This window comes from Taudactylus pleione, unplaced genomic scaffold, assembly GCF_031769625.1.
Source record: "Taudactylus pleione unplaced genomic scaffold, aTauple2 ptg000086l, whole genome shotgun sequence".
In the NCBI taxonomy this organism is placed as follows: Eukaryota; Metazoa; Chordata; class Amphibia; order Anura; family Myobatrachidae; genus Taudactylus; species Taudactylus pleione.
In genome coordinates, this window is record NW_028284488.1 from 12,823,151 (window position 1) to 12,838,757 (window position 15,607).

Sequence of the window (15,607 nt, forward strand, 5' to 3'; positions counted from 1 at the left end):
CGGTGAATATAGTGGTATAACGTACTATAAGATGCTGCTGTATAACCAATGTAGTCACCTTTTATTTCTGCAAGCAGGGAGCCGTGCTTACATGTTCCCGTCCTGTTGTGGGCTCAGGGAGCGGTGGTGTGCTGTCCCTCCCAGAGTTCCGCGGCGGAAGTAACTGACCCAGTCGCCAGTGCTGCCGCCACCTGCGCTGGGGTTGTTGGAGCGGCAGTAACTGTGTCCTTCACTGCCCGCTCTGGAAAAGAATAAAATAAAAAAACAAAATAAAAGGAACAGGGGGCCACTTAAAAGCAGCCCCCACAAGATAGTGCCCGCTCCTGTTCAGCAACAAACAAACTGGCTGGCCGGTGGAGAGGGAGAATGGGGCTGCTGGAAAAATCTAATTAACTATTTGGTGCCCACCTCTCCTCTCCAGGCTATACACCGAGTGATTCCCGTGCACCCTAGTGGAGGAAGAAAATTATTTTTGGGGTTTCCAAACATCACATTTTCTTTGTGCATTTTTGAACATCTGTTGCTTCTGGTGAATGAATGTTCAGTAAACTATCATCACTCAACTATGGGGCAAAAAAGATTTAATGGGCTGGCCATGCTCAATATTAACTGTGACGTGGCACGAAAGTTGAATTTTTTAAAATTGATTGCTGCATTTGCAGAACAAAGCAAGAAAAGCACTTCCAGTTTGAAATCTCCAATAATCCAGAACATCAGTATACGTATACAGTAATTTATTTGTACATTTCAAATGAAGTTAAGCATTTATATCAATTTAAAATACATTTTTAATATATATTTTTATTTTTTTAAGAAACAGGGGGTGGGGTGGCTTCTTAATTTGGATTACCCCAGAACTCTATGAACCTCTGAAAAGGCCTGGGGTAGTGTGTGCGGGCAGCGCGAGCAGGGGTAGTGTAGTGTGTGCGGGCAGCGGGAGCAGAGGTAGTGTAGTGTGTGCGGACAGCAGTAGTAGTGTAGTGTGTGCGGGCACAGGTGTAGTGTGTGCAGGTAGCGGGAGCAGGGTTAGTGTGCTCGGGCAGTGGGAGTAGAGAGGGTGTAGTGTGTGTGGGCAGCGGGAACAGGGGTAGTGTAGTGTGTGCGGGCAGCAGGGGTAGTGCAGCAGGAGCAGGGTAAGGGTTAGTGTGCGCGGTCAGTGGGAGCAGGGATAGTGTAGTGTGCGCGGGCAGGAGCATGGGTAGTGTGCATGGTCAGTGGGAGCAGGGATAGTGTAGTGTGTGTGTGCAGGCAGCGGGAGCAGGGTTAGTGTAGTGTGTGTGGGGAGTAGGTGCAAGGTTAGGGGTAGTGGGGTGCAGGGTTAGCAGAGTAGTACCTGTCCTGTGCCCGCTCCATCGAGTCTGTCTGTGACTCTGAAGAGACGGAGGACAGTGCTGCAGAACATGAGCAATTAAGGACTAATTAAAAGAATTGGAAACTTTCAATTGCTTAGTCATTGGGACGGGTGGATGTCTAAAAGGGTCCAGAGCAGGTGGATGTTAGGAAAAATTGGACGCTCAAAAACAATAAATGAAATCCCCGCAACCAATTGAATACCACATTTTTACACCTACAGTAAAAACCTTGCAGGTGCGATATTTTTGGTAAAGTCGCACCTATTTGACCACAGCTGCACTGTTACCCGCTGCAGAGGTAATCTCAGTAATGCCCGATACTGGGGTGTCACAAGACAGAATCAACGCCCCAGGGCCGCCAAAGCTCATACTTCCAGCACCATCGGCAACTTACTATCTAACACTGGCGAATTATGTGCTCGAGAAAAATATAACTGCTTATCTGAGGTTGCCCTGCAGCACCGGCCTCAGCACATCAGAGAGTACACACACAGACATGGTACATACACAGTAACAGCAGCCAGCCTGCCGCTGTGTGGTCATGTGACCGGAAGAGAACATGGAGACGGAGGAGGACGGTCTGGCAAAGTTTGCCTATTGCGCATGCGCGGGCAGACCACCGCCGCGAGCGAAGATCTACTGTACTGTACTATACTGTACTTGTTTCCTGGACTTGTCAGACTTAGTGATTGGTTAGGAGTGTCCGTTTCGGCTGCTGCGATTGGATATCGTTTTGCAAGGATTTTAATGGAGACATATGCGCATATTATTGGCGTGTAGCGCCCGGCCGGCCATAACAGCGTGTACGGAGGAGGAGAGGAGAGCTTCTGCTTTCGTAGCACAGAGTAAGGGCATATACACTACTAGGAACATTACCTGTATATAGTCATTGTGAGCATCATGCAGTCTCCCGGCCACTCAGCCATAATCTGCGAGAGCAGAGACAACAGCTCTGCCAGTGTGACGTTTCCGATACCGGGCCCGGCTCAGCAGCAGCTTGTTGCCCCCTTGATGATCACTGTAATGTGTCCGTGTTCTATTTCTCTCGCAGACTGTCCCTGTGTTTGTAATATATTGTCAGAGCCGGCCCTAGGCATAGACAAGCTAAGCAAATGCCTAGGGGCACCCAAGCCTGCCTAGGGCTGGCAGAGGTTTGGGGCTGGCTCGGCTGGGGCACCTGCTGCTGGCTGAGCAGAGACTATGGCAGCTGCTATTGTCATTGTGCAGCATCCATGATCGGAGCTCAGCTGATAGCTCTGATCGGGCCTGGCAGCTGCAAACAGTGAGCGGGCAGCGGCAGTTTGCGGGGACGGGGCACCTGGACGATGACTAGTGGTTAGCGTGGGTGCTGTGCTGGGAGAGGGGTGATGGGTGCTCTGCTGGGACAGAGTTGCTGGGTGAGGGATACTGTACTGGTAGAAGGGTGCTGTGATGTGTGCTGTGATCTGTGCTGGGAGAGCAGCAGAATGAGGAAGGGGCCACGCCACAATGAGACCACGCTCCTTCTTTGAGGCCACACACTTTTTCAGGATCCTATGGGGGGGGCACCACCCAAATTCTTGCCTAGGCACTAATTTGGCTAGGGCTGGTCTGTATATTGTGCAGCTACATAGCACATTTGCTGTTATCATTTTTAAAAGTCACCACTGGGACTTTGTTATACGTTGATCTGCATTGGAGATAAATTAATAGTGTAGGTTACAATAAAAGGGCGATTAGTGAGCCTATAGGAATGAGCTGCTGGTATACCTAAGCTGATCTCTGATCTGGCCGACATATCAGGCACATCTAGTGTTGTACCCACAATGCGTGTTTCCGCGGGTCATTCATCGGGGTCGTTCCATTAGCCTGCTTGCATGGCCGATGGAGTGACCCAACTGCTGGCAAGGTCAATGGTGCTAATGAACGATATATACGGCGGTCGTTCACCTGATCGTGCACTGTGCACAGTGAGCCCGATATATATCGTTCATCGGCATCATAGGGGGCCGCTAAGTGTGTACCCTGCCCCAGGCTCACAACATCAACTGCCACCCCAAACGCTGCCAAAATGTCGCCAGCTGGGACCCACTGGCAGTTGGTGTGGCTCCCCTATTGGAACTTTGGAGTGCGCTGCAACCCCACCCCTGGAGCCGCCACTGCACAAGCACAGGGCATGCGGCATAAGTGGACCTGTGGAGACAATCCAATTAGGAGCGAGTTTACATCATGAAACTTGCTTACATCGTGGCAATGTGTGCACCCAAGAAATATGAGTGCCACTTAAAAATGCCAATTTGTGGTACCCACAGCGAGCTGGCCAGACTTTTTTTTTACAAAAAACAACCTGGGAGGGTGTATGGAATAGTGGGGAAACCACCCGGGACCCTGAAAACCTTACAACGGAGATAGCAGGACAATATAAAAGGCTGTTAGTGGCCATATGGAATGTACAGGAGCTTTTTAAAATGTGTCAAATAACTGATTTTTGCACTTATTAATAGTGGAATAATAATAGTGAGCAAGTGTTTTTCATCAAATTAAAGTCGTAGCATTTTGGGATAAAGAAAAAGGTCTTCAAATTGATGTTTTGTTTCAGTGTCTTAATACCGTTTTGTAAAATGTTGGAATAAACACTTTTAACTCTCATTTGCAAGTTGAAAAACTCTCCCATCAATATAACACCTCCACATACCTGTCCCATTATTAAGCTTTTTAGAAAAATTATGCGTGATTATTCATGTTCGTGATTGTTCATTGGGAGAGCTGTATCAGAGGTTCTGCACTGTGGGCCTGATTCAGAGACGGACGCTCTGAAAGAGCGCTTGCTCTGAATTAGGGCGTTTTTTTTTGTCCGGCCTCCTGGCCGCTCGCATAGCTGTGGGTGACCACCCACAGCTATTGCTAGCGGCCAGGATGATTGTCGCGATGGTCAAGACCATCGGGGCTTGCGACGAGACCCTTGTGGTAGGGTCTTGTGGCCGCAAGCCCCAGAGAGCTTCTGGCTCTAATAGAGCCAGAAGCTCTCCCACTGACATCACTGATGATGTCAGTGGGGCCACCCACAAACGGCAGGCGTTCGCATGGGAACGCCTTCGTTTGTGAAGCCACCACCCCGCCACGCCTACAAAACAGGGCAAGCTGTCGATCAACATCGACAGACGCCCCTTTTGTAGTGAGCCACGGAGCGAGAGAATTTCTCTCTCACTCCGGGGCGTGCGGCCGCTGCGCGTGCGCAGAGCACACCATCGACCCGCTCGTGAGTGTTCAAGCGCTTGCAAGCGGGTCTGAATCAGGCACTGTGTCTCATAATTTGTACCATAAAATAAAGATTTTCCCTACTTTTGTCACCTGCTCAGGGGGGTGCGCACAAACAATATGTGACTTTCCTCTGAAAAGAACAATTCATGTTTGGAATTGGATTGCAAATGAAATTTCTAGTGCAAGTTCGCGATAAGAACATCTTGCAGGATCCAAATTGCACCTAATTGGATTGACCCCTGAGCGTGCACTTGTATGTTATCCTCCCTCAGTGCCTCAGTGAAAGAAATGTGGAAAAGGCACCATCTGTAACTTTATACTGATTGTTTTCACTTTCTGTTACAGTGGCAAATACAAGACAGCTGGGCTACACATTTCCTTTTCATATACATTACAGCATCAATGCCTCACAGCGGTGAGGTCTTGGGTTCGATTCCCACAGTCTCACTAACGATGTGGAGTCTGCATAATTTCCCCGTGCATGCATGGGTTGCCTCCGGTTACTCTGGTTTACTCCCATAATCCAAAAATGCACTGATAGTTTAAACGACTCCTATCAATTAACCCTAATGTATATATGTGTGTGCTTGGGAATATAGATTGTAAGTTCCACTGCGGCAGAGACTGATGTGAATGGCCAAATATTCTTTATAAAGCATTGCGGAATGTGTGCATTAAATTAATGGGTGTTAAAGGAGGCAATTATATAATGAATTGTGTCTCAGGTAACAATATGGCATCTCTAATTAGTGTTCACTCCGTAGGGCGGCAGGGTGCCTGGCGTGCAAACGCTCACTAGCGGTCACACCCGAAAAGAGGTGCGGTGCCCGCACTGAACGGCGTTCACTGACCGTCATTCAGTGCAGGAGCCCAACCTCCTATCTCAGAACATGCTGAACCTGACTATCGTCGACAGGTTGACGGGCATGTTCAGTAGATAGTCGGGCTTGGCATGGACCCAGCTTGCACGTGCATCACTGGTCCTTGCCGGCTATCCATTACACGACTTTCTGTACGATGCAACCAAAACCTCCTGGTTTTGGTCGGATCGTGCAAAAAGTTGTGTAATGGATAGGCCTTTATGACACTTAGGTCGATAAATGCAGAGCTAATTTGTGAATGGGATGGAAACCTGCAAAGCTCTACTGATATGGAAATGTAACCACAAAAAAACAAAATAGAGTGGCGCTTATCAATAAGCAGCTGTTAGGAGGAGCTGTGTTAATTTCCTTAATAGATAAGAAATATAGCAATATATAACAGCGCTAATGTGGGGCGTTGGATCTGTAAAGCGGAGTTCAAGAAATGAACCCTATAGCGAATAGAAATTGATTAATGGTTGGTTACGCATGGCTTGGTTAAAAAACATTTAATAGACACATTGATAGTCTGCCACTTCCTAAATGGGAAGTGATATCATGATCATACAAATGAATAAAATATCATAATATATAAAAAGGTAACTGGTGGTTGACAGTCTGCTGACTGTAGCGTCCCACTCCAGTGGGAATCACTATTGAGGGTGTATAGGGGTGGATATGTCCCAGTATAATGTCCAGCAAATCTAATAAAGAGATGTTACCATTCCTGGTGATGTTAGCAAGATGTCCTCGCAAAATGATATCCTCATGCAGAGAAGTAGTCCAGTGGTGCCTCTAGGTTGAATAGCAGCTGGTCCGGTTTGCTTTATTAAGTCCAGTGTGCAGGGGAACCAGAACCACAGGCTCAACGCGTTTCCGTGTGGAAGTAACCCTGTTATCTATTGTGATATGGAATTGTGTGTGTGTATTAGCCATATAGCAGCTGTCCATGCAATGGTGCAGAAACTGTTGCAATTTTGACTTTGTCTTAAACTTTTCTTATTGACAAACAGTGAGAAGGCGGAAGCATCTCACGCAAAGCGATTGTCAGGAATTGGCTCAGAGCAAAGAGGGTTTGTGCTCGCTGACACAACCTTTTCACCAATGGAAAACCAGCAGAGATGTACACAGAGGCCTGTATCCGTGTAGTAGGACTGAGCGACTGATCAGAGGTAGCATGGTTTACCTTTTACTTGTATGATCTAAACCCAAATAAAAGTTGCTTTATATAAAACTGCTATTCATAACTCTTACAAATATGAATGTAAAAGGATACAAATAAAATAATAGAATAGGCCAGTGGTTCCCAAACTGTGTGTGCCTAGGCACCATGGGATGCCACGGGACACTTGCAGGGGTGCCTCAGGTTGGTGGTCCAGCACTAAATCATATTATTTATGGTCAATGTAATGTAAATATGTGGACAAACAGAAGCACAAACCTGTCCACCACCACATAACTGAACATAAGGATGACACAATTTACTTTACTACATTTTATTCTGAATTTTTTTATTTTTTTTTGGCCCAGGGTGCTGTGAAAACAATGCTGATACTCTAGGGTGCCGTGATTCTAAAAAGTTTGGGAATCACTGGAATAGGCAGTAAAACATATAAAGTTCTGCCAAGATTTTGTAATATATGTAGGGGGTGAGTCAAGTAAGGGTAAGGTCGCATAGGAATCACCCATGATAAGATTACACGCGACATTGCAGTTAACAAACATTGCTTATTTTTGCTAGTGCGTTATAGAGAAATAGCAAAAATAAATGGTTTAATTTACCGTAATACCCAGAATTGCAAAGCTGTCCCATATCTTAAATAAATGGATATCTCTTTTATATAGAAACCAGCATTTTTTAGGTTTGTGGTCCTTCTAGCTTTTAAAAGCTTAAATAAAAAATATTTAGTCTTCATACATGTAACAATACATTGTGTGTGCCATACAACGGTGCAATGTATTGTTACATGCTGCATGAAACAGCACCGCATCATTCATTGTAATGTCCCATCTGACGAGCAGCACAGCAGATGGGACGATGCGATAAACGACTGATTGGGCATACACACTATACGATGTGTATGATATATCGCTCTGACATGCATCGGGACGAGGTATTGTATACTACATTGTATATTGTGTACCCAGCTTTAGTCAATTTATTTTTTGCCTGTTTTTTCAATACTATTTTATTTATTTTTTTATACAGGAAAAAAGAGAGAGCGTTGTTTCAAGAATTTATCTGATTATAATACCACAGATCTTGCATGCTTCAGGTCTGCAAACAGCAATCCCATACCTGAAATGGAAGAAGATTTATTCTCTAGTCCTATGGATGAGTACGCAGCACACTATGACAGTGAGGCTGATTCCCCTACTTCAGAACCCACTTTAAGCAGAAAACGTCCATTTTCTTCAGTGGAAAGTTGGAGCCAAGGTTCAAATGTATATACTTCAGGAGAGGAAGCTATGTCTTCTTCCAGCAACTTCTTGGAGCAGGAGGAGGAGGAGGATGATCATGAAATGAGTCTTTTGATGGATTCTTGCTATGGCCTTCTGGGTGTGACTGATCAGAACAAGCCGGTGTGTGTGGAAATAAACCAATTTCCTGATGAACTTTTGCAGAGTATATTTGGATTCCTTCCGATAATTGACCTCTATCAGAATGTGAGTTTGGTTTGTCAAAAATGGAAGGCTCTCATCGACGACACACTGGTTTGTATATATTTGCTGTAAAATCTTTCTTTATCATCTTTTACTTCCGTGTGTTCTGCAAGAAGAAAAATGATTTATGATTTTAAACATATAAATGTGCTTATAATTGCTCAATGAAAAGGAAACATTTGTAAAGCCCACTTTCTTAATATTTTACCCTGTAAGGCCAGGGGTGCCATGGAGTCCAGAATTAGTGAAGAGTGACTGTTGCTTCATGGGTGTAACATAGGTGCAAAGGGTGCAGTTGCTATGAGGTCCAGAGCTTAGGAGGGCCCATCTACCTTGTCAGTTACATGTGTTATATACATTTTTCACTAAATGAGGGGTACATAAGGGCCTTTACAAACTTTTGCTTTGGGGCCTGCAAATACCTGGTTACTTCACTTTCAGTTTTGTTATCCACAAAAGTTACTGGCTGCTGGCTTATCATGTCTTGTTACATCTTTATGCTATCTCCTAATAGTCATTTGATATAAACCTGTCTAAAGCTACTTCTGTCCCTTTGGTCACTTATACAACCCTCGAAGATAAATATTGCTGATTGTAACATTTTGGCTTTCATTTTAGTTCATCCCATGGAAAAAACTGTATCACCGGTACCTTAAGAAAGAGGTGGAAGCTATAATGGAAATTGAACATATTCTTAAGAAGAATGGCATAACTACAGACAACTCCCTCTGTATCCTGAATTTAGTGAAGTAAGGACTGGCTGTTACTTTTCATTTGCTAAGTGGACATTATAAGCGCTAACATGGATTTGTTCCTAAATTGTTGGAATATGTTTTAAGCCTAAATGCTCTAGATAAGTGGAATAGCCTCCCATCAGAGGTGGTTGAAGCTAAGACGGTTGGTACAATTTAAATACGCTTGGGATAGGCATAAGAATATGCTTAAGAGAGACCTAAGGAGCAAATATGGTTAAAGTGGCAGACTAGATGGGCCAAGTGGTTCTTATCTGCCATCAAATTTTATGTTTCTATGCAGAGTTTTCCTTAATCTCTGAGTAAAATAGCTTAACTAACCAAAGTTTGTCTGTGATGTTGCTTTCCTAAAGATGACTTTGTTACTATGGTATTGCTCTACCTGGAAATAGTGGCTGTTATGTATCACTTTCCTGGCTAGCCTCCTGCAGGTACATTGCATTTTCCATCTTTTTTTTGCCAACATGTTTGTTATTGATCCAATCAGTCTTGACTGTTAAGAAGTTATTACATTCATCTTAATTAAGTATTGAGTCCTTTTCTTATGAAATTTCTGTAGGTGCTTTGCTACGTTGATGTGTGCTAGACTGGCTGAATTCAGGATAGCTTTGGCCTGTCTGAAGAGCCATCATTTATATGAGATGGCTGAAACAAGCGTTACTCACAGACTACCAGAGATGAAGAATAACAATGAGGTACATTACATTTCTTGCATATATTTTCAAGCATTAATTGTATAGAATAACGGCAGATGGTATGCTTTTTGATTGTTTCATAGAATTACCAGCAGTGTTCTCTTTATTCTGAATGAATAATTGTGTTGCAGCTTAACCATAGTTTTGTTCACAGTTTTGTTCCTTCATGAGTTGAGTTTTGTGTATTTTAATTACTTGCTTGTTTTTAGGTATATTGTATTCTATTCCCTAGACAAAAAAAAAGGAATCATTCAGGTTTTTGTGCAGCCTGTATAGAGATAATTGATCAAGTCATTTTCCATTACATATAAGAAGCTGAAGTTCAAGTATTTAAACACATTCCCAACCAAAGACATATGTTTTGGTTGGTGAAAACTTTTCGCTGGTTTCTGTCTATGGAGAATTCGCACGTGTGAAAACTAGGATTGCACTATAAACATTTTTGTGCGCAAAGTTCGAACGTGCAAAAACCTTTCGCCTAACCGTGGCTAAATAAATCCGGCACTATGTATTGCTAAAATGTATAAGTAATATATATAATTATGAGGTTAACACTGATATGCCCATACTGTTCACATACTATATTTTAGAGCACTACTTTCTTTAGTTAGAACTATGGGCCCGATTCAGACCCGCTCGCTAGATGCGTTCGCTCGTAACCGTCAGCTGCCAAAGGATGCAGATTCCGTGATCGCACGACAAGACATTAGCACGCCCACTATGTCTTGGCGTGTGATCGCTGTATGTATTTAGACGCCCACCAGCCTGTCACAAGACGCCCACTTTCCCTTAGTAACATACGTCATGTTCAGGAAGTGTATGAAACAACCAGTAACATCGATTACCATCGGACCCATAGACAGCACTTGTGGCTGACTATACCCTACCACAAGCACTGCGAGTGCTGCTATGTGTAATTCAGCCATGTGACGTGTATGCTGAAGCTGCGTCTTAATTATGTACGCCCCTGAAACGGCATTCAGACGCACAGACATGCCTGCGTTCTCACCACCACACCCCCATTTCCAACGACCATCCCCTGTCACCACCCACAAATGGCTGGTCCTGTCACTCATTCTAGAGAGGTGTCTGTGCACTAGGGGCGGGGGGGTGGTCAGGCGTGCCAGTGCCTGGGAACTTGCAGGGGCGTGCATAAATTATCCACTGTAATTCCATACGCAGCATTAGGCCTCATAGCGTGACCTGAAGTTAGCAATTCCTGAGTGAGGTCTGACCTGCCTTAACTGTGTGTATGGGTCCGATGTTACTCGATGTTACTGATTATTTTGCTATGTTGCCCAATTATATGGATGTGTGTAAGGGGAAGTGGGCGTCCTTATGGTAAGCTGTGATCGCAATGCGATTGCAAACATTTGCATTTCACCACTAATATTGGCAACTGCTGTGCATACGTTCTAGCAGAATAGCGATCCTTGCTGAATCAGGCCCTTAGTTCAGAAACCATTGAAAACCCCCCTAATGACGAAGTAGGCAAAAACATTTTTTTAATGAGCTTAATTTGGGCAATAATGACGTAATTTTTGGGGTGAAAAAATTAAAATTGTCGGAAAATAGATTTAAAGTAGTGGGTCTGGTATTTTGGGGGGATCTATATGGGACATAAGTTTTAAACATTGCAGGAAGCTGCACATGGTGTATTTATAAAAAAAAAAGAGTGCACTGTTTGGACTCAAAAATATACTTTGCCCCCCCCATCCCCCCCCAAAGCCCCCCGAAAAATTTGCTTTTTATAATTTTTTCACTGTTATATGCATATTTTTATAACAACCATTTGGCGCAATTTAAGAACCCCATAAACTTTTTATTAGGGCCACTAATACGCTCATAAATTGATTTCCTATGTCAGTTAGCATTTATGACAGATTTCCCAAAAATGTGCTGTACTTTTCACGTTCACTCTGCGAATAGTTTTTGTGAAGGTGATCCTCCTCAGCTAAAATAATTGTGGGTCCCAGGGACCCCTCACTTTAAAAAAAAAAAAATGGGGTCCCTACTCCACTGTTTCCGGGTCCCATTACATATTATGCTTTTGAGCTCGCCATAAGCATCAGACCACCCCACCCCACATGTCCTACACATACACCATGTGAAGTCACACTCATATTTTACAGTACGGAATGCTTATAATTGCTTGTACATTGCTCTGATCTCATGTAACAGGTGCAGTGCTGGAGGCAGGTAGCAGTTGGGGTAGAGGGGGTTAATTGAAAGAAGCAGTTGGGGTGGAGCTGGAGCTAGAGGGGGGTAAGAGCAGGCAGTGCTGGGGGTAGGGAGTGGGTAAGTGCAGACAGCAGTTGGGACAGTGCTAGGACCAGGTAAAAGTTGGGGTAGAGGGGGGGCAGCAGCAGTTGGGGGCAGCAGCAGTTGGGGTAGAGATGGGGGTTGAGACAGGGAGCAGTTGGTGCAGGGAAGGGGTACAGGGGTGTAAGGGCATGTGGAAATTGGGGTAGGAAGGGGGGATAAGTGGGGATGTAGCTATGAGGTCTCAATACTGAGGTGTCAAAATACCGTTGCCTATCTTAATCCCGATGCCGAGGACGCCAGTCCGAATGAGTTAAGTCCGGGGCGCCCTTAGTGTTATCTATGGTGGGGTTAGGTTTTTTTTGGAGGGGGGATTTGGGCTAGGCACCCCCGAGGGGATATTAGGGTTATTCCTCCCCCCCCCCCCCCCCCTGGAGGTTCGGGTAAGGGGGGTGGGTTAGGCACCCCTGGGGGGGAAGGTTAGGGTTAGGCACCACTAAGGGAGGGTTGGGGGGGGGGGAGGGGTAGGATTTCAGTTAGGGTTAAGCTGGCCATTCACGGTGAGATTCAATAGTTGGTAAGACCAGTTGTATGATTTCCCTTGAAATGATTCCCTTAACATCCTGGACGATTTGTTTTCAAAATGCAACGATTTCACATAAGACCATCAGATAAGATCAATCTTATACGATTTGATATCGTATAAGATTGATCTTGTGCAGCACATTCACACATGATTCATCTGCTGGACTGTCAGCTAGGGCAGGGAATGTCAGCGAGGTGGAGGGATGTCCCTGTAATTTTTCCCTTTAATTCCCATTCTTTTGTACCTGTAAAAAAAAGGGGTTATAAGTTTTTAATTAAAAATGACATAGGCCACCCCCAAAAGCCTTACCAGTCCCAGGCGTGCCAGCCAGGCCTGGTTTCTAAAATTACGGGTACAAAATGTGTAGGGTTCCACCGTAATTTAGAAACCAACACCAGGCTGCAGGGACCAGTCCTTGTCTTAAATATAGGGGGTCAAAAAGACGTGGGGTACCCCCTATATTTAAGACCAGCACCAGACCCAACCGACCGGGGTGTAATGCCACAGCCCGGAGACCTAATCACCGGGGCTCCAGGTCCAAAGCATTACACCCCAAGTCGGTCAGCGCAAGCCGGTGATCTCGGGGGAGTCGGGGACCCCCCAAAAAAGGGTCCCCCCTCTCCCGAGCACCACAGGCTTACGCTGAAGCCTGGGGCTCTTCCACATACCCCTGGAGCGGTAGGTATGGGGGTAATGGGGGGGCAAATAATATAAAACTATTGTACTTTACAGTGGGTCTACAGGTGCCAGGATGCCTGTCCTTTGGCACTTGTGGAACTACAAGTGCCAACAGACATACGGCACCTGTACCCCCACTGTAAAATAAATAGTTAAAGAAAGACAAAACAAATACACCGTGTCAAGTATAACTTTATTTCATACCCCTACCCACTCACACATACTCACCTATATCCTGGTGCTGGTCTCTGCAGCATCCCCAGGAACTTGGCAAAACAAAAAAAGATTGCCGACCAGACGGACCCACTATCTGTATGTGTGTTGCCACACATACAGATAGCTCACGAATGCCAGCTGACGGGACAAGCACAGAGCTGGAAAGTCCCGCCAGCCAATCAGCGGCCGCGCTGACTGTAGAGCGACCGCTGATTGGCTCCCGCTACTGACAGTTCCCACGTGACAGTGCCCATCTGACAGTACTCACGTGGGGCTTTTTTTTTTAATTATAAACCCTTTTATTACAGGTACAAAATAACGGGTATTAAAGTTTAAAATTACAGGGGCACCCGTAAAGATTCATTGTTGGGCAAGGGGTTAGTATTCTTTGGCAGCACAGGGGGTTAATATACTTTAGTGACAAAAGGGGCCAAAACACATTGGAGCAGTGGGTTTGGGAAACACAATGCTCGTGCTGTGCTGTCTATAGTACTCACTTGAAAACGCTGACACAAGTGTGCTTCAGCTATTATTTTTTTGCAGGTACCACGCGTCAGTCAAAATGGCGGAGGGGAGTGGCCAGGGACAGTGTAGGTCGTACAACTGATCGTACATGTGCAAAATACATACGATTGGGCTTAATTCATACACGATCAGTTGAGAGGTCTCTCTGCAAAACCATCTGATCTGTGATCCAACTACACGACGGCGGGGACGCGCATCGGGGTCGCAGGAGACTCAAAATACAACTATTTTCATAAGATTGGTCTGTCCAATCTCTAAAAACAGCCCTAATCGTGTGATCAATTGTCCCGTGTATGGCCAGCATTAGGGACTTCATACCCATTCCGGTACATGTAAATAGCAGTTGGGACAGTACTAGGGGGCAAGGAGGAAGTTAGGGACAGGCAGTGCTGGGGGTAGGGAGGGGATAAGTGTAGAGAGCAGCTGGAGCAGTACTGCGGGCAAGGAGTAGGTTAGGGGCAGGCAGTGCTGGGTATGGGGATAAGGGTGGGTGGCTAGCTAGGGCAGTACTGCTAGACACGCTGTAGAAGCTGAACTGGAGCCTATGTAAGATCACCTCCGCTGGATGCTGCTGTACAGAGAAATTGCCACTTGGTGCGGTGGGGAATGTTCATCCAAATGGGCTTGCCACATGAAATAGGTGCTTGTGAATCAGGTGGTCCTCTGACACGTTTCGCCCCTTTATAATGGGGGCTTTTTCAAAGAGAGAGAGAGATTGTTTGCTGGTGCAACGTCACCCCAGCTCCGGCACCCGCTCACACAATACGGGAAGCCTTATTCACCAAGCACCTATCACTGTATATGTTACAGCTGCTAGCAGTTACTCGCAGGTACGTTGTATCCATATTATTGCACCCATTCGGCTTGTCCATTACCATTGATACTTTTGGATATGTCTATGGAACTTTAACTGTACCAGTCAGTAGCCAGAAGCCAATTATCTATTCAATCCATTAGTTCAAACTAAGCGATGTGTGCACACACAAGAGACTTCTTAATTGGTGTTCTTAGTATGTAATATTGTTGTATTATTATTATTTTTAAATATTTTTTTTCATGTATACTGTGAGAGATTTATATTTCTACTTCAGGGTCCATAGGGTATCCACAGGATACCTTGGGGTATAGGTGATGACGTCAGTCTTCAGGCACCACAGAGTTAAAGTTTTCAGCCTCCCAGGATGCATCTGGGTCCCTCTCCTATACCCCGCCCCCGGGCCAAGGCATCTCAGTTTCGTCGGTGCCTGGCCGGAGTCGGAGGCACTGTGCAGAGGGGGGCTATGAAGAGCCCCTGAAGTTTCTTTTAAAGGCAGCGCTGGCTGCACATCTGGGAGTACAGCATGGACAGTCAGTACTGACGTCCATGCCGTCTCCCCTACACCCCGCCGGTACCAGAACGCCGGTACTGATCCGGGGATGCTGGTAGACATCTGGGGTCACGGCTAGCGGTGTCCCCAGATGTTTTGGACCATGGCCGGATCCAAGGGGATGCAGGTAAGCAGCGGGGTCCCGCGGTGGGTCTCCGCTGGTCACATGGTCCTGAGTCCCCAGGCAGGGGGCTCCCTGGGGACTGGCTGCAGCGTGGAGCCAGGCGACCAACCTGCGCTTCCACTACCCCCTGGGACAGCGGGCCGCTGCTGAGCGGCATGCGCTGCGGCGTCCCAGGGGTTAAATGCATGCCAGGGGAGCGCGCTTTCCCTGTCTCACAGCCGGCGCCTCCCCTGCTGCACACAGCCTCTCTGCTCTGCCTGATTGGCCACAGTGTGTCAGCTGTCCT

The 15,607-nt window shown here is 45.9% G+C and overlaps 2 protein-coding genes across 12 annotated transcripts in view; one reads left to right on the forward strand and one right to left on the reverse strand.

The window, feature by feature from the left end:
* The window catches only part of ANKRD16 (ankyrin repeat domain 16), a 58,675-nt gene extending 56,760 nt beyond the window's left edge, over positions 1-1,915 (reverse strand). The window contains exons 1-2 of one of the 7 annotated variants that reach the window (XM_088468714.1): positions 1,860-1,915; positions 59-241 (exon numbers count right to left, since the gene is read on the reverse strand). The gene's annotated coding sequence lies outside the window, so the exon portion shown is untranslated. Of the gene's footprint in view, positions 1-58 lie in introns of all 7 variants that reach the window. The other 6 variants (XM_088468713.1, XM_088468717.1, XM_088468716.1 and 3 more) reach the window with 6 other exon arrangements.
* FBH1 (F-box DNA helicase 1) overlaps positions 1,900-15,607 on the forward strand; it is a 152,077-nt gene continuing 138,369 nt past the window's right edge. For 2 of the 5 annotated variants that reach the window (XM_088468706.1, XM_088468711.1), the window contains exons 1-5: positions 1,901-2,197; positions 6,466-6,624; positions 7,662-8,167; positions 8,735-8,865; positions 9,428-9,563. In XM_088468706.1, coding sequence (XP_088324832.1) covers positions 2,110-2,197; positions 6,466-6,624; positions 7,662-8,167; positions 8,735-8,865; positions 9,428-9,563 — 1,020 coding nt within the window. In that variant the 5' untranslated portion in view covers positions 1,901-2,109. Of the gene's footprint in view, positions 2,198-6,465; positions 6,625-7,661; positions 8,168-8,734; positions 8,866-9,427; positions 9,564-15,607 lie in introns of all 5 variants that reach the window. The other 3 variants (XM_088468710.1, XM_088468708.1, XM_088468709.1) reach the window with 3 other exon arrangements.